The sequence below is a fragment of the Microcaecilia unicolor genome, chromosome 6 (genome assembly GCF_901765095.1).
Source record: "Microcaecilia unicolor chromosome 6, aMicUni1.1, whole genome shotgun sequence".
Classification (NCBI taxonomy): Eukaryota; Metazoa; Chordata; class Amphibia; order Gymnophiona; family Siphonopidae; genus Microcaecilia; species Microcaecilia unicolor.
The window spans coordinates 180,010,221-180,035,424 of NC_044036.1; the positions used below are offsets into that span (position 1 = coordinate 180,010,221).

The 25,204-nt window shown below is 48.5% G+C and overlaps 1 protein-coding gene across 1 annotated transcript in view; it reads left to right on the top strand.

The window, feature by feature from the left end:
* Positions 1 to 25,204, top strand: part of DNAH1 (dynein axonemal heavy chain 1) — a 799,478-nt gene that overhangs the window by 30,855 nt on the left and 743,419 nt on the right. Inside the window, exon 5 of the mRNA XM_030205737.1 lies at positions 4,208 to 4,364. Coding sequence (XP_030061597.1) covers positions 4,208 to 4,364 — 157 coding nt within the window. The remainder of the gene's footprint in view (positions 1 to 4,207; positions 4,365 to 25,204) is intronic.

The following is a 25,204-nucleotide window of genomic DNA, read 5'->3' on the forward strand; positions in this document are numbered from 1 at the left end:
ATGCAGCTTGCAAGGCTGATCACAAGTGATATTATTTCTTTACTGCAGGAGTCGCTAACCTGCAGTACTGCATTACCACAGATTAGTGACTCCTGTGGTAAACTAAGAGGTGTTAAAATGCCATATTTTATTGCAGCTTATTAACGTCCTCCCTTTAGTCACTTCATTTTATTCTTTCTGGTTTTGTTAGTAATGGAGTGGAGTAGTGGCCTAATGGTTAGTGCAGCGGATTGTAGACCTAGGGAACCTGGTTTGATTCCTGCTGCTGCCTGACAATCGGCAGTGGGTTGAGATCCTGGGAAACCAGGTTCAATTCCATCTGTATCTCTCTGTGACAAGTCACTTAGAGGGGCATAATCAAACGGGACGCCCAAGTTTTTATGAGGGTGTCCTCGCAGGACGGCCCTGCGAAGAGGCGGGGAAACCCGTATAATCAAAACAAGATGGGCGTCCATCTTTCGTTTCGATAATACGGTTGGGGACGCCCAAATCTCAGCATTTAGGTCGACCTTAGAGATGGTCGACCTAAATGTTGAGATGGTCGACCTTAGAGATGGTCGTCCCCGGTTTTCAGCCATAATGGAAACCGAGGACGCCCATCTCAAAAACGACCAAATCCAAGCCTTTTGGTCATGGGAGGAGCCAGCATTCGTAGTGCACTGGTCCTCCTGACATGCCAGGTCACCAACCGGGTACCCTAGGGGGCACTGCAGTGGACTTCAGAAATTGCTCCCAGGTGCGTAACTCCCTTACCTTGTGTGCTGAACCCCCCAACCCCCCAAAAAAACCCACTCCCCACAACTGTACACCGCTACCATAGCCCTAAGGGGTGAAGGGGGCACCTACATGTGGGTACAGTGGGTTTCTGGTGGGTTTTGGATGGCTCACATTTACCACCACAAGTGTAACAGGTGGGGGGGATGAGCCTGGGTCCGCCTGCCTGAAGTCCTTCTTGATCTTTCTGCTGCTTTTGACACTGTTGATCACAGCCTACTCCTTGACATGCTGTCCTCACTTGGATTTCAGAACTCTGCTCTTTCCTGGTTCTCTTCTTATCTCTCTCAGCGTACTTTTAGTGTTTACTCTGGTGGATCCTCCTCTTCCTCTATCCCGCTCTCAGTGGGTGTACCTCAAGGATCTGTCCTAGGACCTCTCCTTTTTCTCTATCTATACTTCCTCCCCTGGTGCTCTGGTCTCAGCCCACGGTTTTCAATGTCACCTTTACGCTGATGACTCCCAGATCTACCTCTACACCAGAAATCTCGGCAGAAATCCAGGCCAAGATATCTGCCTGCCTATCTGACATTGCTGCCTGGATGTCTCACCGCCACCTGAAGCTCAATACATCCAAAACTGAGCTCCTTATCTTCCCACCTAAGCCAACCTCTCCCCTCATTCTCCCTGTCTCATCTGCTCGTAACCTTGGGGTCATCTTCGACTCCTCCCTCTCCTTCTCTGCACATATTCAATAGATTGCTAAAACCTGTCGTTTCTTCCTTTATAATATCGCCAAAATTCGCCCTCTCCTTTCCGAGCACGCTACCAGAACACTCATCCACACTCTCATCAATTCTCGCTTGGACTACTGCAACTTGCTTCTCACTGGTCTTCCAGAAAGCCATCTCTCGCCTCTTCAATCTGTTCAAAATTCTGCTGCTCGATTAATATTTCGCCAAAATCGCTATGCCCATATCAGCCCTCTTCTGAAGTCTCTTCACTGGCTCCCTATCCGTTTCTGTATACAGTTCAAGCTCCTCTTATTAACCTATAAATGCATTCACTCTGCTGCCCCTCACTACCTCTCCACCCTCATCTCTCCCTACACTCCCTCCCAGGATCTCCGTTCACTAGACAAATCTCTCCTAATTGTACCCTTCTCCTCTATCGCCAACTCCAGACTCCTTTCCTTTTATTTTGCCACACCTTATACCTGGAATAGAATCCCTGAGCCATTACGTCAAGCTCCATCCCTGGCCGCCTTCAAATCCGGGCTAAAGGCTGCTGCTTTTAATTCCTAACTTGTCACTGCTCGTAACCTTTATCTTGTCTTCCTCTCTTCAGTTGTCCCTTTCCCCTTATGTCCTATCTGTCTGTCCTACCTTATCCCTTTTTTGTCCTGTCTTTCTGTCTTGATTATCCCTTATTTGTCCTGACTGTCTTGATTCAGATTGAAAGCTCTTTTGAGCAGGGACTGTCTTTCTTCATGTTAAATTGTGAAGTGCTGTGTACGACTGGTAGCGCTATACAAATGATTTATAGTAGTAGTAGTAAAACTGCTCCAGGGTGGGAGAGGGTTGGTGACCACTGGTGGAGTAAAGGGAGGTCAACTGGTCAGTTCAGGCACCTTTTTGAGGCTTGGTCGCAAGAAAAAATGGACCAAGTAAAGTCGGCCAAGTGCTCGTCAGGGACGCCCTTCTTTTTTCCATTATTGGCCAAGGATGCCCATCTCTTAATCATGCCCCAGTCCCGCCTTTGCTACGGTGCCGACACACCCCTGTGAACTTTGGTCGTCTCCGCGATGGGAAGCAGTTGAGGACGCCCAAAATCGGCTTTCGATTATGCTGATTTGGGCGACCCTGAGAGAAGGACGCCTATCTCCCGATTTGTGTCAGAAGATGGGCGCCCTTGTCTTTCGAAAATAAGCCTGTTAGCCCTCCATTGCCCCAGGTACAATATATAACTTAGATTGTGAGCCCATTAAGAACTGTGTGAAGTACCTGTAATAGAAATTGTAAACTGCGAGGAGGGGCATAATCGAACGTCGCTGGCGAAATATATCGCCAGCAATCTATTTTGGTGGTGGCGCAACAGCTGGCCGGAACCGTATTATCGAAAAAGATGGCCGGCCATCTTTTTTTTTCGATAATACGGTTTAGCCCGGCCAAATGCCAGAGTTCGCTGGGTTTGAGATCGCCTGTTTTGTTTTTCAGCGATAATGGAAAAAAATGCAGTCCATCTCAAACCTGGCGAAATCCAAGGCATTTGGTCATGGGAGGAGCCAGCATTTGTAGTGCACTGGTCCCCCTGACATGCTAGGACACCAACCGGGCACCCTAGGGGGCACTTCTAAAATGTTTTTAAAAATATAAAAATAGCTCCCAGGTGCATAGCTCCATTACCTTGGGTGCTGAGCCCCCCAAACCCACTCCCCACAAGTCTACACCATTACCATAGCCCTTATGGGTGAAGGGGGGCACCTACATGTGGGTACAGTGGGTTTTGGGAGGGGGGTGGACCTGGGTCTGCCTGCCTGAAGTGCACTGCACCCATTAAAAACTGCTCCAGGGACTTGCATACTGCTGTCAGGGAGCTGGGTATGACATTTGAGGCTGGCATACAGGCTGGTAAAAAAAGGTTTTTATTTGTATTTTTTTATTGTGGGAGGGGGTTGGTGACCACTGGGAGACTACGGGGAGGTCATTTCCCACTCCCTCCGGTGGTTATCTGGTGAGTTGGGGCACCTTTTTGAGGCTTGGTCGTGAAAATAAAAGGACCAAGTAAACCCGTCGAAATACTGCTTAACGCCGCTTTTTTTTCCATTATCCGCGAAAGCCGGCCATCTGGTAGCCACGTCCATGCCTGCCCATGTCCCGCCTTCGCTACGTTGCTGACATGCCCCTTGAACTTTCGGTGGAGCGGCGACGGGAAAGCAGCAATGGTGTCAAAAAATCCGCTTTTGATTATACCGATTTCGCCGTTTTTGAGAGATCGCCGGCCATCTCCCGATTTATGTCGGAAGATCGACGGCGATCACTTTTGAAAATAAGCCTGATAGTCACCTCAGGGATCAATTGTAGTATATCAAGTGCTGAAATAAATAAATTAGTAAAAATATTAATAAATCAATTTTGAACTTGTTAATGGTTAGTGCATACCTAGTAACATCTGAGCTGACTGTCAAGTCATTTTTTGCCAGATGAAAAAAAAAGGGGGGGGGGAAGGGGATAGGATTTGATATACCACCTTTCTGTAGTTACAATCAAAGTGGTTTGCATATTATATACAGGTACTTTTTCTGTCTCTATGGGCTCACAATCTAAGGGTTTTTTTTTGTGTTACCTGGGGCAGTGGAGGATTAAGTGACTTGCACAGGGTCACAAGGAGGTGCAGTGAGAAATGAACCCAGTTCTTAGGACACTACATTAGGCTACACCTCCACTCCTCCACTCAATAGGCTGAACTTGTAATTTCCTACATTCTTCTTTAGGAGAAAACGACAGTACCTGAACCTAGATATTAATCAGCTCCTGGCAGATGAGGGAATAGATTCCAATCAGCTGATTCCAAGACACCCAGACATGGAGAATCTACCTACCATTGAGAAGAATGCAGGTGCTCCTCTTCCTGTTTACCTCCCTTTAGAGGTGTGTATAAGGGTAACAGGCATGGGAAATGGGGCATTGTGCTTATCTTTTTGAAAATTGTTTCATATTAAAGCAGCCTACTTATTCTTTTCAATTCTGCTCGCACCATCTTACCAGGGAGAGTTTACACAAGGCCTTCCAGTTTTTCCCTATGCTTTCAAATATGTTCTTCCTTCTGCAAATTCAATACAGCGACCTACTGTAGTCAAAATAGCAGGAATTCAATTATCTTTGGAGCTACTAAGTGCTGTTTTATAACTTTCATTTTCTTCACATAACAATAATTGAGTTTCCCATTTCCTAGGCACTATTCTTCAGCACTATTTCTGTCCCCACTCAGCAAGGAGGTATGAATCTGAACCTGAAATTAGCCCAGATCTCCCATGTTGCTCTTTTTGTCTTTCTCATATAGACGGAATGAAAACTGTCCACATGCAGCACCATTTTAGATAAATTGTGGATGTGGTAATACCAGCATTTTTGGGAAAATGTGCAAACCATGTGATATATTTCACAATACTAGGACAGTAGATTTAAGCTTATAGTAAAATCAGCATATCTCCACCCCCCCCAGCAAAGACGTCTCAAATGTGTGAAAATCATACAGGACATCAACCTGGAACTTACAAATACAAGCATGGCACATATAGAAATCCAAAATGTTCCCCAAGGGTGCCTATGACTTAGAAACCGGTTCCATATGGCAGGTACATTCTAACTGAGCTTGTTTTGGATTCAAAAGAAGCAAACGATGATCATTAATGGAATGTAATAATCGTGCAGGTGAATATGGAATGGTAAAAGTAGATAAATAATCTGGTAAGCCAATCCTGTATGCTTTAAATATAAGCGTAAGTAGTTTGAAAAGAATGCTTTTTTCCACAGGATGCCAGTGAAGATCTTGAAACAGAGGGGAAGCATGGTCAAATTTATGTGTGTGATGAATAAGTTTAGCCAGTGGCGTAGCAAGGCGGGGGGCGGTCCGCCCCGGGTGTCAGCACAAGGGGGGGGGGGTGCTCCGCCGCTCCCAGGCACTCCCCACACCCCAACCCCCCCCATAGGTGCCTCGTATAACATTCGGAGTTCTTCCTTCCTGCCCATGGCAGCCCTCCTCCTCCTCCTCCTCCACCTCTCCGCACCCCCCCGTGTCATGACCCTTTTACTTCCCGTGGTGGCAGCGACGTGAATTACGTTATGAAGAAGACACTACAGGCAGTGGTGTAGCAAGGGGGCGGGGGGGGGGCGGTCCGTCCCGGGTATCAGCACAAGGGGAGGGGTGCTCCGCCGCTCCCAGGCACCCCCGCATCCAAAATTCCCCCCCCCCCCATAGGCGCCTCGTATAACATTCGGAGTCCTTCCTTCCCGCCCACGGCAGCCCTCCTCCTCCTCCTCCTCTCCGCACCCCCACCCCTGTGTCATAACCCTTTTACTTCCCGTGGTGGCAGCGACGTCAATTACGTTACGAAGGAGACACTACAGGCTCCCCTCCAGCTCCAGCTTCTTCCTTCGCTCTTCACACAGTGAGTGACCCGCCTTCGCGATGATGCATTTCCTGTTTCCGCGAAGGCGGGACACTCACTGTGTAAAGAGCGAACTAGCGAAGGGAGAAGCTGGAGCCTGAGGGGAGCCTGTAGTGTCTTCTTTGTAATGTAACTGACGTCGCTGCCACCACGGGAAGTAAAAGGGTTATGACACGGGGGTGGGGGGGGCAGAGAGGAGGAGGAGGGCTGCCCTGGGCGGGAAGGAAGGACTCAGAGGGACAGGGACCGTTAAAGAGAGCAGAGCTGCTTTGCTGCAGTGCTAGCCCTGCGTTTTGTGGGGGCAGCTGTCAGGTGAAGGAAGGAAGGAACGGAGAGGGCAGGGGAGAAAGGAGAATGTTGGACATGGATGGAAGGGGGAGGGGCAGGAAGGAACGGAGAGGAGGGCTGTCAAGCTGAGGGAGGGCAGGGAGAATCGCTGGACATGGATGGGAGGGGAGGGCAGGGGGAGAACAGATTGCTGGACATGGAGAGAAGGGGAGGGCATGGGGGAGAGAAGAGAATTGCTGGACGTGGGTGGATGGATGGAGGGGAGGGCAGGAAGGAACAGAGAGGAGGGCTGTCGGGGAGCTGAGGGAGGGCAGGGAGAATCGCTGGACATGGATGGGAAGGGAGGGCAGGGAGAGAGAACAGATTGCTGGACATGGAGAGAATGGGAGGTCATGGGGAGAGAAGAGATCGCTGGAGGGCAAGGCAGGGGAGAGAGGAGAATTGCTGGACGTGGATGGATGGAGGGAACAGGGGAGAGGAAATTTGCTGGATATGGATGGTTGGAGGAGAGGGCAGAGGAGAGGAGAATTGCTGGACATGGATGAATGAATGGGGGCAGGGGAGAGAGGAAATTTTCAGGATATGGGTGGATGGAGGAGACGGCAGGGGAGAATGGAGAGTTCCTGAACATAGATGGAGAATTGCTGGATATGGATGGATGGATGAATGGGGGCAGGGGAGAGAGGAAATTTGCTTGATATGGGTGGATGGAGGAGAGTGCAGGGGAGAATGGAGAGTTGTTGGACATGGATGGATGGAGGGGAGGAAAGTCAGGAAGGAAATGCACATGGATGGAAGAGAGAAGAGAGGAGAAATGTTGGACAAGGATGGAGGGAAGGAAAGACAAAGGAAGGAGATGCACATGGAGAGAGGGCAGATCCTAGATGGAAGGGGACAGGGCAGACACTGGATGGCAGGGAGAGAGAGAGAAGGCAGATGCTGGATGGAAGGAAGACAGTGAAAAGAAGATGAGGAAAGCAGAAACCAGAGACGACAAACTGTAAGTAAAATATATATTTTTATATTTTTGCTTTAGGATAAAGTAGTATTGTAGCGGTGTTAATAAATGCTTATAAATAGAACATGGAAATAAAGTAATCTTTATTGGACTAATTTTAATATATTTTGACTAACTTTTGGAGAACAAAACCCCCTTCCTCAGGTCAGGATAGGATATTGTAAAAGCACTATACTGATCTGAGGAAGGAGGTTTTGGCCTCTGAAAGCTAAATGTATTAGTCCAATAAAATGGTATTATTTTATTTTCTGTTTCTGTGGTGTTGCATTGTATGCTCAGTCTGGCTTCTTGAGGGTTCAGTTTAATTTTTGTCTAAATAGAAAGTTTGATTACTTATTCTATAGTGGTTTAGGGTTTATCTGTGTTTGTGAAAAAGACACGGCTTTCAGTTGGCATTGATTGTGCAGGATCGACGATCTGTACTATTCTGTCTGGTTCCGTTTTACAATAGGTGAATTGATGTTCTAGTGCTCACTGTAGTGTTTAAGATGCTTTCCTTTTCCTTATGTGACTCGTAGAAATTACTGCTTATAGTATGGTAAAATTGTTATAGAGATCCTGAGTGTTTTGTATTCTCGGTATGCCTAGTTCTGGATTTTGGAGGGAGGTGTTGTTAAATGACCGGCCCCAGGTGTCAACTAGCCTAGCTACGCCACTGAGTTTAGCAGCTGTGTTTTGTAGTATTTTTGATGTGTGCACAGAAGAGGCAAATCCTCGCAGAGTAGGAAATATATAGCAAAACAGCGAAGATGACTCAAAAACTGGTAGACGATTCTTCAGATGGTCTAAATGTTTATTGTAAAGCAAACAAGATTCGTGGGAGCTTTCACCTGTTTTTGGCAAACAGAGTGCTTTGTTTATTTGTTTTTTTCCATACCAACTACAGACATAATTCCAAGTGGTCGTATCAGTGCAATTCAAGAGACTCCTGATGCAGACCCTGTTGGCCAAAACACAGCTGTGTGGAGTCGCGTTTGCTTTACAGTAAACATTTAGACCATCTGAAGCATCATCTGCCAGTTTTTGTCATCTTCCCTGTTTTGTAGTATTTTTGCACATAATTTTCTTATCACAAGGCCTGAAATCCTCTCCTGCCTTTTCCCTCCTCAGGCTCCAGCTTCCCCAGTTCCCTCTCACTCCAGCTGAAGGTCTCTCTCCCTTTAACTCTCAGCAAGTCCCCTAATTCTTTCTGCACCCACCTCTCATTCTTTCTCCTCACCTTCCTAGCTATCATTGTATCTCTGCCTCACCTACCCCCATGGCACACCCTCAAGCTTGATCTCCCCCCCCATACCAATGGCACACTATCAACTAGTTCTGTCCCTGCCTCCATCCTCGCCTTACCCCAAGGCACAATCTCATCTTTTTCTGTCACCTCTCCCATCTCCAAGGTGCACACTCTGTTTTCTGTACACCTTACCTATCCCCATGGTAACTGAAGTATTGTTTGTTACTTCTGAGCTTCCTTCAACCATTTCCCTGGCTGGAGTTTCTATCTCAATATCTGATTCAGTGAGAAGCTTGGGTATTTTTATGGATACTTCATTGTCATTTAGGCCCCACATTCAAGCAGTGGTTAAGAAATCGTATTTTCGATTATGTTTATTGAGCAAGCTTAAGCCTTTACTACCTAGGACTGATTTTTGAAAAGTTGTGCATGTTGTGATCTTCAGTTTTCTGGACTGTTGCAACATGATATACTTGGGCCTGCCTAAGTCTTGTGTACAGGCATTGCAAATAGTCCAGAATTCAGCTGCTCGTCTGGTAACTGGCCTATCACGATTTGACCATGTATCTCCTTTGTTGCTGCAACTGCGCTGGCTACCTGTGATACAACGGATTAAATTCAAACTACTGTTATTGGTTAATCAAGGATTATATTATGACTCTCCCAGCTATTTGCGTACTGCTTTCCAGCACTGTGTACCATCTAGACATGTTGGACTTAGATGTCATATCAAAAATGCCCCACTATATGTTCCATCTTTGCTTATATCCTAGGGCTGTCTATTAAAATGTTTTATTGTGTATTGTGTTCACATTGTAATGTAGTGTACTATGCCAAACTAGTACTGTTATTTGAATATTTTTACTGCTGCAATTGTCTATTGCTTATGTTTGACTTATTTGTGCTGTACACCACCTTGAGTGAATTTCTTCAAAAAGGCGGTAAATAAATCCAAATAAATAAATAAAATAAAAATCTGGGGCATTGTTTCCTAAGTCCAGTCCTGGATATGCATGAACTTAATTTGCATACACTGCTTTTATTATATGCCAATCTCTTTCATGCATATTCGTTGTGGATATCCTGACTGGGAAGGGGTACTCCAGGACCGGACTTGGAAAACACTGATCTAGGACACTGCGTTCTGCTCATTACTGGTTTACAGCTGATTTGAGGTGTTTTCAATTACAAATGACCAGAACTGGTACACTTTCTGCAGCCAGACCTCAAGCATGGAATAAGCTACCTTTCCATATCATCAAGCTGATCAATCCATAGACTGGTGGGTTGTGTCCATCTACCAGCAGGTGGAGATAGAGAGCAAACTTTTGCCTCCCTATATGTGGTCATGTGCTGCCGGAAACTCCCCAGTATGTTCTCTATCTCAGCAGGTGGTGGTCACACACAGCAGCAGCTCTGGCTAGGCCTCCCAGCCTAATTTTTAGGTTTTGTTGAGTGCCTGGGGTTGAGGGCTCTTTTGAGCAAGTGCAAACCTGGTGGTGCCAGGTCCCTCCTTTTCTCCCCCCTCCCGCTGGCTCCGTTAAAAAAAAAAAAAAATTTTGAACGGCCTTAAAGGCGTTTATTTCGACGTTTATTTAAGCGTCTATTGCAGCTACTCACTGAGACACCAGGTCGTTACAACTCGGAGCGGACAGCAGGTAATTTTACCTTTTTATAGCGGGCGGGGGTTCCCCGATTCTTCTCCTCGTGGCTCATGGCGTCGGAGGGCGAGGGCGCAAAGGGTCGCTCCCCGGGTCGCTCGAGCGCTTCTAGAGGGGATGCGGGGGTCTTCAAGCCGGATTCGCCCTTGGTGGGTGACAGTTTCGCGACCGATGCATGTCCCGGTCCTTCCTCCGGCGTGGCGGTTTTTCCCGCCATAAACGCCCATCCCCCGCTCCTCGCCTCCGCCATCTTGGCCGACCACGCGGCTCGGACGGCTTCTTCTTGGGCCGCCCTTGAGGTTGGAGACATTAATGCCATGAACGCCCTTAATTTGGGCGACGGCACAGAAGCGGCTAAAGTTAAGAGCCGTTCTTCCCGCGCGGCTCCTTCGCGGAGTTTCGCGCCGGACGCCATTTTGGATGCGCAGCATGTCTCTCCCCCGCTATTGCGAGCGCCGGTTGAGAGCACGCCTAGGGCTGTTGCCCAGGCTGCGGAGGTGCACAGTCTGGGGGGTTTCTCCCCCGAGTTTGTTTTGCTGCTGCATCGGGCCTTCCTCATGCACAACGCTGCCCCCGCTCCCTCCTCTGGTAAAGAGGTTGAGGTTCCCAGAGGTAAACGCCCTCGGGTTGATTCCCAGGCCTTGGAGGAATTTGTCTCCTCCGATGTAGATGAGGGCAGCGTGTCTGAGGTCTCCCAACGGTCCTTTGCGGATTCCTTGGAGGAGACGGATCCCCGCTCGGCTGGAGCGGATGACCCCTCTGCAGCGCGGCTTTTTCGCCCGGAGGATTTGCCCAACCTGTTGTTACAGGCCATGGACACTTTGCAGATATCCTCTCCGGAGGATGTCTCTCCCTCAGCCCCTGTTGGCTCTGCCATTATGCTGGGGACTAAGCGCCCGCCTAGAACCTTCCACGTGCATGATGCCATGCACACCTTAATTTCGGCTCAATGGGATGTCCCAGAAGCGAGCCTTAAAGTGGCTAGGGCTATGTCCCGCCTCTATCCTTTGGCTGTGAGTGAACGTGAGGCCTATCTGTGGCCTACCGTGGATTCTTTAATCACTGCGGTGACTAAGAAAACGGCATTGCCGGTGGAAGGTGGCACGGCCCTAAAGGACGCCCAAGACAGGAGATTGGAGGCGGCCTTAAGGTCGTCCTTTGAGGCGGCTGCTTTAAGTTTGCAGGCCTCAGTTTGCGGCTCCTATGTGGCCAGGGCGTGCCTGACTATGGTGCAGCGGGCTTCCCCCTCGGATCATTTCTTGAGGAATGATTGGCCAGCCCTGGAATCGGGCTTAGCCTATTTGGCAGACTTGCTGTATGATGTCTTGAGAGCCTCAGCTAAAGGCATGGCTCAGACTGTCTCTGCGCGGCGGTGGCTTTGGCTGAAACATTGGTCTGCTGACCACGCCTCAAAATCCCGCCTGGCTAGATTGCCTTTTAAAGGCAAGCTGCTCTTTGGGGTCGAGGTGGACAAAATCGTGACTGATCTCGGCACGTCTAAGGGCAAGAAGTTACCGGAGGTCAGGGCTCGGGCTAGTGCTCGTCCCGGTACCTCCAGAGGACGGTTTCAGGAAGCCCGTCGGTACCGCCCGGGCAGGTCGGGTGCTTCTGCCCCCTCTTCCTTTAAGAGGAATTTCTCCCCCAAGCAGCATTCCTTTCGCAGAGACCGCCGTCCCGGAGGTGCTCCCTCCGGTCCTCCCCCAGGGTCTCGTACCCAATGACGGGGTATTGGTCCACGCCCCAGTGCAGATTGGAGGACGGCTGTCCTCGTTTCTGGGCGAGTGGACCACAATAACTTCAGACGCTTGGGTGCTGGAAGTCATCAGAGACGGCTACAAGCTAGAGTTCTGCCGACCCTTAAGAGACGGGTTTGTACTCTCTCCCTGCAAGTCTCCGGTCAAAGCTGTGGCAGTGCAGCAGACTTTGGACAATCTGATCCGCCTGGGTGCGGTCGTTCCGGTGCCAGAAAGTCAGCTTGGCAAGGGGCGTTACTCCATTTACTTTGTGGTACCAAAGAAAGGAGGTTCTGTCCGGCCTATCCTCGACCTCAAAGGGGTCAATTGGGCCTTGAAAGTGCGGCACTTTCGCATGGAGACTCTCCGCTCTGTTATAGCGGCAGTGAAGGCAGGGGAGTACCTGGCATCCTTGGACATCAAGGAAGCGTACCTGCATATTCCCATCTGGCCTCCTCATCAACGCTTTCTGCGTTTTGCAGTCCTGGGCCGACACTTCCAGTTCAGAGCCCTCCCGTTCGGGTTGGCTACTGCTCCGCGGACCTTTTCCAAGGTAATGGTGGTCATAGCGGCCTTCCTGTGAAAGGAAGGAGTACAAGTCCATCCTTATCTGGACGACTGGTTGATCCGAGCCCCCTCTTATGCAGAGTGCGGCAAAGCTGTGGACCGGGTAGTTGCTCTTTTGAGCTCCCTGGGATGGATCATCAACTGGGAGAAGAGCCAGCTGCGCCCGACTCAGTCCCTGGAGTATCTGGGAGTTCGATTCGACACCCAAGTGGGCAGAGTGTTCCTGCCAGTCAATCGGATTGTCAAGCTTCAGGCTCAGGTGGACCAGTTCCTAGTAGCCTCTCCTCTTCGGGCTTGGGACTATGTGCAGCTGTTGGGCTCTATGACGGCCACGATGGAAGTAGTGCCCTGGGCCAGGGCTCATATGAGACCACTACAACACTCTCTGCTGCAGCGCTGGACTCCGATGTCGGAGGATTATGCGGTGCGTCTTCCCTTGGATCCAGCAGTGCGCAAGGCGCTGAGCTGGTGGATGCAGACAGACAAGTTGTCTGCGGGAATGCCTCTGGTGTCCCCAGAGTGGATTGTCGTCACGACGGACGCCTCGTTATCGGGCTGGGGAGCCCACTGCTTGGGAAGGACAGCGCAGGGGCTCTGGTCTCCTGCAGAGGCAAAGTGGTCTATCAACCTCCTGGAACTCAGAGCCATTCGGTTGGCGCTTTTGGAGTTCATCCCGGTACTGGTGTTCAAGCCTGTACGGGTCCTGTCGGACAATGCCACGGCTGTGGCCTATGTCAACCGCCAGGGAGGTACCAAGAGCGCCCCTCTAGCCAAGGAAGCTATGAGTCTATGCCAGTGGGCGGAAGCGAACCTGGAACAGCTGTCAGCGGCCCACATTGCCGGAGTCATGAATGTCAAGGCGGACTTTCTCAGTCGCCATACCTTGGAGCCCGGAGAGTGGCAGCTATCTGCTCAGGCGTTCTTGGACATCACGAAGCGCTGGGGCCAGCCGAGCCTAGATCTGATGGCGTCATCGGCCAATTGCCAAGTGCCGCGCTTCTTCAGCAGAGGACGGGACCCTCGATCCCTGGGAGTAGATGCTCTTCTCCAACAATGGCCGACACAAGAGCTTCTCTATGTGTTCCCGCCCTGGCCCATGTTGGGCAGGGTACTAGACCGGGTGGCAAAGCATCCCGGCAGGATAATCCTGGTGGGTCCGGATTGGCCCAGGCGTCCCTGGTATGCGGACTTGATCAGACTCTCAGTCGACGATCCTCTGCGGTTGCCAGTGGAGCAGGGCCTGTTACATCAGGGTCCCGTGGTGATGGAGGATCCCTCCCCCTTTGGTCTTACGGCCTGGCTATTGAGCGGCAGCGTCTGAGGAAGAAGGGCTTCTCAGACAAGGTCATCGCCACTATGCTGAGAGCGAGGAAACGCTCTACTTCTACTGCTTACGCCAGGGTTTGGCGTATCTTTGCAGCGTGGTGTGAAGCAGGCTCTCTTTCTCCTTTCACTGCTCCAATTTCTTCAGTGTTGACGTTCCTGCAAGAAGGTCTGGACAAAGGCCTGTCGCTCAGTTCCCTTAAGGTCCAGGTAGCGGCTCTGGCTTGCTTCAGGGGCCGCCTGAAGGGTGCTTCCCTGGCTTCGCAGCCAGATGTGGTGCGCTTTCTCAAGGGGGTTAATCACCTGCGCCCTCCTCTGCACTCTGTGGTGCCTGCGTGGAATCTCAACCTGGTGCTAAGAGCATTGCAGAAGCCGCCGTTTGAACCCTTGTCAAGGGCATCTCTGAAAGACCTGACGTTGAAAGCAGTCTTTTTGGTGGCTATCACTTCAGCCAGAAGAGTTTCCGAGCTCCAGGCGCTCTCATGTCGAGAGCCTTTTCTACAGTTCACTGAGGCAGGAGTGACTATTCGCACAGTGCCTTCCTTCCTGCCCAAGATTGTTTCTCGCTTCCATGTGAATCAGCAGCTATATCTCCCTTCCTTTCGTAGGGAGGACTACTCAGAGGAGTACTCTGCTCTTAAATATCTGGATGTGAGACGAGTCATCATCAGATACTTGGAAGTGACCAATGATTTCCGGAAATCGGATCATCTGTTTGTCCTGTTTGCAGGTCCTCGTAAGGGTCTGCAGGCTGCTAAGCCTACAGTGGCAAGATGGGTCAAGGAAGCCATTGCAGCGGCTTATGTGGCCGCAGGGAAGGTGCCGCCTATCCAGCTGAAGGCTCACTCCACGAGAGCTCAGGCGACCTCGATGGCAGAGGCCGGATCCGTCTCCTTGGAAGAGATATGCAAGGCGGCAACTTGGGCTTCGGCTCATACATTCTCCAAGCATTACCGTTTGACTGTGGCTGCACGGGCGGAGGCCCGGTTTGGAGCTTCAGTGTTGAGGTCAGGGATTTCAATGTCCCGCCCTGGGTGAGTACTGCTTCGGTACATCCCACCAGTCTATGGATTGATCAGCTTGATGATATGGAAGGTAAAATTATGTATAATCATACCTGATAATTTTCTTTCCATTAATCATAGCTGATCAATCCATAGCCCCTCCCAGATATCTGTACTGTTTTTATTCTGGTTGCATTTCAGGTTCAAGTTTAGTCTTCAGTTACTTCAGAAAGACTTCGTGTTCAAGTTTTTTCACTTGGATTCTTCAAGAGTTAAGACGAGTTTGTGTTACAGTGAGCTGCTGCATTCCTCTCCCCTCCGTTTTACGGGGCCGGATTGAGACTTAAAATTCTGCCGGCACTCCCTCCCGCTTCGTGCGGCTGTAGGGCAGCTTTGTACCCTTCCCGCTTCGGCGGTGTTAGGGTCAGTCAGCTCCTCCCGCGGTTGCGGTTGCAGGATAAGCCAGATCCCCCCGCATCGGCGGGTGTGGTGTCCCTCCCCCGCTCCGCGGGGATGAGCTGGACGGATTCCCCTCCCCCACTTGTGTGGGGATGAGCTGGGTTAATTCCCCTCCCCCGTTTCGGCGGTGGTGAGCTGGGCAGAGTGTCCCTTCGTGGGTGTAATTCTCTAAGTGCTGAGTCCTGCGGATGGAGCTTTGATATCGACATACTGAGGAGTTTCCGGCAGCACATGACCACATATAGGGAGGCAAAAGTTTGCTCTCTATCTCCACCTGCTGGTAGATGGACACAACCCACCAGTCTATGGATTGATCAGCTATGATTAATGGAAAGAAAATTATCAGGTATGATTATACATAATTTTACCTTGTTTTTGAAACGTCAGCAGATGCTGAAGTGTTACTGTTAAACCATCTTATTAATTCCTAATGCTGTTTTTACATCGATGCTGCAGTATTTATGCTGAACTGATGCAATTGTGTTTTTGAGTTTGTATTGTTGTATCTTTTAAATTATATATTTTATGTTGTTACCTGCCTTGAATAATGCAGGTTATAAATGAAATAAATAAATTTTATTAATTTTGGATTAAAATTTATTTTATTTTTATTTATTTATGGGCATTATGTAGTATATATTTTTTGTATTAATTTACATTTGCATTTGTATTATTTTATTATTTTCATAGTAACATAGTAAATGTCAGATAAAGATCTGTACATTTTATCTAATGACCTGCTCCTTTTAACTGTGCTAAAATTAAAATGTTTTCATCTAGACATGTTTTCAGAACAAATAAGGCACATAAAGGTGCCCTAAATGACCAGATGACCAATGGAGGAAATCAGGGATGACCCCCCCCAAAAAACCTCGCCAGTGGTCACTGACACCCCCCCCCCCCAAAAAAAAAAATGTGAATACAACTATGACTTACCAGCCTCTATGACAGCCTCAGATGTTAAAGCCAGGTCTATTAGTGCAGGTCATTGGAGTAGTATAGTGGTCGGTGCAGTGCAGTATGGAGTGGGGAACCCAGGGCCCTATCTCCCTCTACCTGCCATACTTGTGGTGGAAACTGTGACCCCTCCCAAAGTCACCTAAACCCTACTGTACCCACATATAAGTGCCCCCTTCACCCATAAGGGCTACTGTAGTGGTGTGCAGTGGGGGACAGTGTGTTTTGGGTGGGTTTTGGAGGGAGCAAAGGTGAGATGTGTACCTGGGAGCATTTTTATGAAGTTCACATCATTGCCCTCTTGGGTGCCCCATTGCTCTACTGGGATGTTGGGGGGAGGAGCAGTCTACTAAAAATCCTGTCTCCTCCTACATCTCAATTTCATGAATCTCTACGTTTTACACTTATTCGTTTTTTTTTTTTTTTGTTGTTGTTGTTTTTTTTAAATGGACCATAAAACAAAATGTCCAAAGCATAAAAACTTGTTTGAAACAGTATTTAAAAAAAAAAAAATAGACATTTTTATTTTTTGAAAATGAACTTTGTTATTCAGATTTTGGACGTTTTGTGGAAAATGTCCAAAGTCTGACTTGAATGTCATATCGAGAATGCCCCTTCATGTAACTTTGTAAGTCTAAGTGGTTTGAAAAAATGCCTCTTATTCTCTGTCTGTCCTTGCTATTTTGGGGCACAGTCCATAGAAGTCTGCCCACCATTGGTCAAAGCTCACTCTAGTTATGAGGCCATTTAAGTTTTGCTTTAATTGGATTCCATCCTTGTTCTATATAGTGTTCCTCTATGTTTATCCCACACATTCTTGAATTTCATCATCGTTTTTGTCTTCACAGCCTCATGTGGGAGGGCATTACAGGCATCCACCACCCTTTCTGTGAAAATACATTTCCTGACATTGTTCCTAAGTCTCCTACGCTGTAACCTCAACTCATGACCTCTAGTTCTAACGTTTCCCCATCTCTGAAAAAATTAATTTGCATATTAATAGCTTTTTAAGTATTTAGATGTCTGTATCATATCCCCCCATCTCTTCTTTCTACGAAGGTATACATATTGAGATCTTCAAATCTCTTCTTATATGTTCTCCTCTTATCTCTCACTTCGTTCTTTCAGTGTTCACTCTGGTGGATCCTCTTCAACTTCCATCCCGCTTTCTGTTGGTGTGCCTCAGGGCTCTGCCCTTGGACCCCTCCTCTTCTCCATCTATACCTCTTCCCTTGGTACCCTGATTTCATCCCATGGCTTCCAGTACCATCTTTATGCTGATGACTCTCAGATCTACATCTCCACCACTGAAATCTCAACCTCTATCCAGGACAAAATCTCAGCCTGCTTGTCTGACATTGCTGCTTGGATGTCTCAACGCCATCTAAAGCTCAACATGACCAAAACTGAACTTCTCATTTTCCCCCTAAACCCACCTCCCCTATTCCCCCTTTCTCTATCTCTGTTAATGGCTCTCACATCCTCCCTGTCTCCGCGGCTCGTAACCTTGGAGTCATCTTTGATTCCTCTCTCTCCTTCTCTGCCCATATTCAACAGATCGCCAAAACCTGTCGCTTATTTATCTACAATATTAGCAAAATTCGCCCCTTCCTTGCTGAATACGCTGCTAGAACCCTTATCCACACCCTTGTCGCCTCTCGCTTGGACTATTGCAATTTACTTCTCACTGGTCTTCCGCTCAGCCATCTCTCTCCTCTCCAATCTGTCCAAAATTCTGCGGCACAACTTGTGTTCCGCCAGAATTGTTATACCCACACTAGCCCGCTCCTCAAGTCACTTCACTGGCTCCCTATCCGCTTCCGCATTCAGTTTAAACTTCTCGTACTGACCTTTAAATGCATCCACTCTGCAGCCCCCCATTACCTCTCCGCTCTCATCTCTCCCTACATTCCTCCCCATGAACTCCGCTCACTGGACAAATCTCTCTTGTCATCCTCCTTCTCCTCCACTGCTAACTCCAGGCTTCGCTCCTTTTCTCTCGCGGCACCTTATGCCTGGAATAGACTTCCTGGACCTATACATCTAGCTCCATCTCTACCTGTTTTCAAATCTATGCTGAAAACCCACCTTTTCACTACTGCTTTTGGCTCCTAGCCACAATTTCCCTCCCCTTGTCCCTTCCTCCCTTCTCACCCATTACTTCCCTCACCTGTAACTGTGGGCTTTTAACCTAGATTGGAAGACGGCCAGAGAAGGAGCGCGACGTACTGATCGGGTCCATATGCAATACTAACCCCACCCCCACCCCATAAAAAAGTGTAAACTATTTACATTTTGACCCCCCTCCCCCAACAGAGAAAAATATTCACATGTTGTCCCCCCCCCTGCTTTGCACATTGCCCCACATATATTCATATAATCCCTGTGCACAGAGGTGATGCTAGTTAGAAATAATGAGCCCTCCTCACAACCCTTCCTATGCCCAATCTGCCCACAAACTGGATGCAGACATTGGCCATCTATCAGGTAATGATATGAGATCTGAGAAACAGAGAGAAGACAGACAAACATGAAGACCAACTTTAAAAAATATTGGAAGAGACCTGAAATGGTATGTATGCATAACTAGTACAGCTACATTTCTGGACAAAGCCTGGACCTGACAAACCCATTTTCACCTTTGGTGCCTACTTAAGTAGATTCATGTCTACAGCTGCTGGAGATTATAGATACATCAATGTATTAATTTTCTGCACTTATAGCTCTCCCAAATTACAATAAACATTCAACCTCATATCACATTATGCAGTCAGCTTCGAGTGTCACCATACTATATAACCCCACCCTCCCTCCCACCCCCAGGGTAACTCAGCACAGTCCTCTCAGGCTCCTTTTATCTGGACCCGTTTGTATATTGCCAGTCCTCTCAATTCCATATAATTATTCCATGTTTTAAAGAATTTTACCACCTTCCCTCTTCTCAAAACTGTTAATTTATCCATCACAGAACAAAAGTCTATTTTCGCGAATACCTGCTCCATCGTAGGGGCCGCTGCTTGCTTCCACAACCTTGCAATTAAGGTCCGGGCCGCTGTAACTATATAGGTAATCAAACAGTGTTGTGATTGTCGTATGCCTGCCTCGGGTATGTTAAGCAGACATAAACCTGGGGTCAACTTAACCTGGATCCCCAATTTACCTTGTATTTGGGCTATAAGATTTACCCAAAATGTCTGAATAATCGGGCAGTCCCACCATATATGCCAGAATGTACCCTGAGCCCCACATCCCCGCCAGCATGTTGACGCCCCTTTTTTGAATATACGCGACAGCCTATATGGCGTAAGGTACGATTGATATAACATCTTATACCCGTTTTCCACCAGGGGCGTCGACACCGAGAAAGTCAGTAGGGTCTTGAATATCTTTATCCATTTCTCCCGTTCATATTTTACCGACAACAAAGCCTCCTATTTTTCAATATAGGGGGTCAGGGGGAAAGAATGATGTAACAATGTTTTGTATATTCTAGATATTCCTCCCTTCCCTGCCCCAGATCCCATTGCTAGTTCTAGTTCTGTGACGGCTAGCAGCAGCTCTTCCTTAGCTTTCCGCTGTATAAAGTCTCGAACCTGCATATAGTGAAATTTATCCCTGTCCATCAGTCCATACTTCTCCCTCAAATCATCAAATGTGTGACATTGCCCGTCCTCCCAAAATTGTCCCAATACTCGCAACGATGCTGCAGACCAGTGCCCATACACTCATTCTTCCCTTCCCGCTGGGAAATCCAACGCATATATTATGGGGGTATTCATATGATACTTCCGTCCCGGGAACCAGGCTGCCCGACATCTAACCCACTCTCTAAAGGCTACCCCCATCTGTCCTGGTAGTCCCAAAATGAGGCCCCTCAGTAATGATAAAGGGAGCCAGGGTGCTGCCCACAAGGGAACCCCCTTCAGGCCCCATTGTGCCGCGTGCGACCATGGTTTGGATAACCTCTTCTGCCCTTTGGCCAGCATCTGAAATAGTGCTGCTCTGTAGTAGAGCCAAAAATTTGGCACCCCCATACCCCCTTCCTTTCTAGATTGGTACAGTACTTTCCTAGTTACTCACGGAGGTCTTTTCCGCCAGATAAAGGCGAAGACCTTCCGATTAAGCATCTGAAAAAAAGCTTTCGGAATGTGGATTGGGATTGCCATCCTATATAATAATTCTCACCTCCAACGTTCTGTGCCTGGGACTGTAGCTCCCTAGGCTGGAGGTGGTCTGCTAGGCAGACACGCACTGACGTCATGACAGCTTATTCCAAGGCAAGGGGAGGAGTACCTACTCCTCCCCGTGCCTCGGAATCATCTGTCACCCCCCGTGCTATGGCCCCCTTGACCCCCCCCTCCGCGAACCTGTCGCCCCCCCCCCCGGACCGCCAAAAACCGCCCCCCCGCCGCCGTTCTGTACTACCTGTGCTGACGGGGGACCCAAACCCCCGGCAGCTGAAGTGTTGTCTTTGCGTTTCTTCCTCATCTTCTCTGGAAGTTCCTCTGCGTGTGTCTGAATTACAAAGCGCCCCCCTGTATCGCTTGTCACAACTATATAGGCATATTTTCAAAGCACTTAGCCTTCCAAAGTTCCATAGGTTTCTATGGAACTTTGGAAGGCTAAGTGCTTTGAAAATATGCCTCAGAGTTTCCCAAGCCAACCCTTGTTTTAACAGTATCCCCATTCCTGCTGTCTTCCGCTGCTGTCTATTGGATGCCATATATTGATCAGGATACAGTGAAATACCCAACAGATATTCATGTCTATCCAATAGATGCGTCTCTTGTATCAAAATAATGTCCGCTCCTACCCTATTAGCCTCTTCAAAAAAAAACTCTTCCTTTTTTTTGGAGAGTTTAGGCCATGGATATTCAGTGTCGTACATTTTATCGTTGCCAACATAGGCCCATCCTGGTATTCTCCGCTTATATTCCTTGCATACAGTGGGTCCTCCACCCTACTACATTATAAGAAACACCCCCCTGAGTTACCCTGGCCCCCCAACCCCCTCCCCTCCTTCCCCTCTTCATCCAGTGGGTCAAACTTATCCCACCCTTTAGTTAAGAGAACGGCAACCGCATGCATGCCCAACTTCTATTACTTATTGCCTTTTACCAATACAATTATAGTTTCCCCAAACCAACTTCTGCAGTGTTTTAACTTCACACATTTCTCACCTTTGACCATAGCTTGTCTACTATATAACGTCCCAAGTCCGTTGTTCAGGGTTCATCCTTAGTTGTAGATTTCTGCAGCTGTCTGGATTGTTGTCGGGTAAGGCGCCCCTTACCCTTTGTCACCTGTGTCCACCCCTGATGGGCCGGTCGTGCTGCAGGCTCTGCATTATTTTCCGATCTCTCCAGAACCGCCTCCACCTCTGGCCATGTAGCACGTGCTTCTTCCACATTCTGAATTTGATTCCAATTGCCATCCGCATTATAGGACAATGCAAATGGATATTGCCAACGATATGGTATTCCTTGATCTCGTAGGTATCTCGTAAAACTCCTTAATTCCGCTCGACGTTTTAGAGTCATTGGTGCCAAGTCCTGATATATGTTGATCGGGAGCAAATCCCATTTGATAGCATCTTTCTTACGGGCCTTTCTCATAATGGCCTCCTTGATCTTGATCTTGTATTCCGAAAAACACATTTGCCCAAGTGCGTGTCAACACTCTATGAGCCCGATCTATTTTAATATCATTCGGGTTCACCTCATGATTTTCCTCAGAGAGTAGCAAGCTGGCAACTTGTTGCACCACCTTTTCGCAGTCCATGTACTCTGCCTGTTCTGGAATACCTCGAATCCTAATGTTCGATCGTCTGCCGTGATTTTCTAAGTCCTCCACTTTATCCATTAGCGATTTGCAGATGTCCTGTTGTTCTTTGAAAGCTGACTCCACCGTGCACAAAGCCTCATGTTCATCTACGCTCTCATCAACCTCTGCTACACGCCGCCCCATTTCCGCAAATTCACCTCGAAGTTCCGTAGCCAACTTCTTGACCTCCTTTCACTTCTGCCCGAATCTCTACGAGAAGCGCATGAAATTCTTTCGCCGTGAGGTCTCCTTCTATCGCCATCTCATTCATGTCAACTTCCCGCATGCCGCTTTTGGCCTGTGCAGATCTCGTCCCGGCCGCCATTTTGCTTCCATCTGACTGCGGCTGGTAAGTGAATGCTTTCAGTGATTTGCGTGGCCCGGAGGACTCTTTCCCCGCCATTGTAGTCCTCACTAGCGCTTCCGATATCTTTATCAAGCTGACTTGGGGAAGCTGTATATTACGCTTTTTCTCGTTGGGCACGCAGAGCTGTTCACTCATGCCGCCATCTTACAGCGTGATGTCACCGTCCCCACCTTGAGATTTTTCTAATGACATATAAACATGCGCCTTTTACAATCTCTGAGACTTGTGCCTTAGGGAACATGAGAAACAGATCCTAAGCAACTTTACCTCGGAGAAAGTGGGGATGCTGGTCAGGGAGGTTCTGAAACAGTGAAGGAATCTCTTTGGTGTGGCAGGACATCTCAGTAACTATACAAAACAAAAATTGTGGGTTGGGATCTGTCACCAGCTGAATGCAATTTTTCACATAACTAGAATACAGATAACCTGAAGTTAAAGTGAAAGGAACTCTGTAGAACTGCCAAGGCAAAGGCTTGTGGCAGCTCCCAATCCAGCAATGAAATGCTGAGCGCCATTGAGCAGCAGGTCCTGCAGACACTTGAGGAAGCAGTGTGGGTGTTTGGTTGCCTGGACACATCTTGCCAGCCAGGAACAAGTGGTATGTTTCACCCACTATAACTTGTGGCACAAGCATCCAGAATCCTGTGCTCTCTGCTCTGTCCATCATATACTGTTTGCAGCAGGATTTATGGTGTCATGCAAATGGGACCATTTCCATGCATCTGGGTTACTGCATGAGAGGGGGGTAATGGCGTGGCCTGCCAGTGTCATCTTACTGGGAGAAGTTCCACCATCACTCGTGTGTTTCAATCTGTGTCTTCACATCAACATCCATTGTGAAGTGTATCCCTCCAGTGGCAGGCTAAGAGTAGTAGCAGTTTATTCAGGCCCCATGCTGTCAACAAATTGCTGACAATAATTCTAGCCTATGGCTCTTGTTACCATTCATTCAGCTGCCATGCCCTGGTTCACTAGTGACGGATTCATGGGAATGTTCACGGGGGTGGGGGATGTAGGGGGAGCTCACAGCTAGATGTGCCCAAACAGCCAGCATCTCAAGAAGATGTTGATGTGTAGACAGAGGTACCCAAATGGGAGTTAACCGGAGACATGTGAAACAGAAAGCATCAAGCCACCTGTGGTTAGTGTGGACCAGTTGGGAGACCATTGGGGTCAGAGAGGGGTCAAGGATTTGATATATTGCCTTTGTGTATTACAACCAAAGTGGTTTGCATTTATTATATGCAGGCAGTTTTCTCTGTCCTTAGTAGGCTTACAATTTGTTTTACACCTGGAGCACTGGAGGGTTAGGTGCCCAGAGTCACAAGGAACTGCAGTGGGAATCAAACCTGGTTCCCCAGGTTCTCAGCTCACTGCAGTAACCATTAGGCTACACTTCCACCCCCATCCAGTTGCCTGTGCCATCATCCTTCATGGATGCTGTAGCAAATGCAGAGCCAGCAGCTGATGGCGGTGCTGGTGGTGGAACCCCACCACACTCTGCAAGATGCTGGCAAGAACTGGTGACATGCATGCGATCTGCTTGTTCAGAGCAGAGGGATTACAAGCTGGCCCAGCATGCTGGCGGTGATGGAGTGTCAGATGCCATAGGTTGCAGACCAGATGCAGCAGTACGAGGCAATGGTGTGGGTAATGCACATACTGCCTTCTAGATGGAAATGCTTTTTGAGAGATTGGAATATAGTGCACCTGCCTGGGAGAGACATCCCACCACTGATCCCACTATGGCCATCAGTGAACCCCAGCCGCTTGCCATACCCATGGGTGCAGGGAAGTAACAAGCAACAAGGACTGCCTCCAAGAGACCTGTTACTACCACATGCTCAGGGCCTGTGCCAAGGGGTCCAGGGGGCAGGTATGGCACACCACCCACTACTCAGCAGTTAATGCTACAGCATCAGGACCCAGGATTACCCATGGTGTTCCCTGCATTTGCTGCAGCAGCCAAAGAGGCAGAACTGGTTATTGGAGATTTCTCCTCCAGTTCTGAGAACACCGACAGCTCCACCCAGAGTTCAGAGCATATGAACAACCTGGCTGTGTCCAAGAGGGGAGAAGGAACATCCCAGAAGGGGAGAGAGAAGGGCAAGAAGTAGTTGTGAAACAGGTGGGGGAGGGAGGGGGTAGATTTGGGGGAATGAGGAAGATGAAAGGGTGAGGATGGGCCTTTGACAGGAGGCTAGATTTTATTGTGCAGTTGAGGGTAAGGTGTGCCTGTGAGGGTGGAGAGGAAAAGGTAGGGTAGGTGATGGTGGAATGGTCATGGTTGTCAAACGGGTGGTGATGGGGACATGCACAGGGGATGGAAATTTGGAAGGAACTCTGTTTTGTGGGATACTGTCTATACACGTTTGACTTGCTCAGAGATGGCAAATATATCTTCACAGAAATGCTCAGTGTACAAGTTCAATCCTTGCTGCAAAGCCATGCTGGTGTGGATGAGGATGCTTTTGTGCTATTGGTGGTGCCTGTTCCTCCTCCTTCACTGTTCTATGGCTGCAGTCCCTCAGGAAGTGGTATTCTGTGGTATTTAGTGTCAGGTTGTGCAGAATACAGCAGGCTATGAATATTTTGCAGGCCTTTTCTGGGTTGTAGAGCAGCTCCCTTCTGGTTTGATCTAGGCACCTACTGTCTTCTTATGCAGTCCAAAGTTGCATTTGATGATGGTCCTGGTTTCCCAGAGTGCCCTGTTGTAGCACTCTTTGGCCTTATTGCTGGGTCTGACGATGGGGGCCATCAGCCATATTCTCTGAGGGTAGCCCTGATTATAGTTACGTGATGCTAGGGTCCACCTTAGGAGTCATCACTCAAGAAAAGATCTAAGTGTCATTGTAGACAATACACTGAAATTTTCTGCCCAGTGTATGGTGG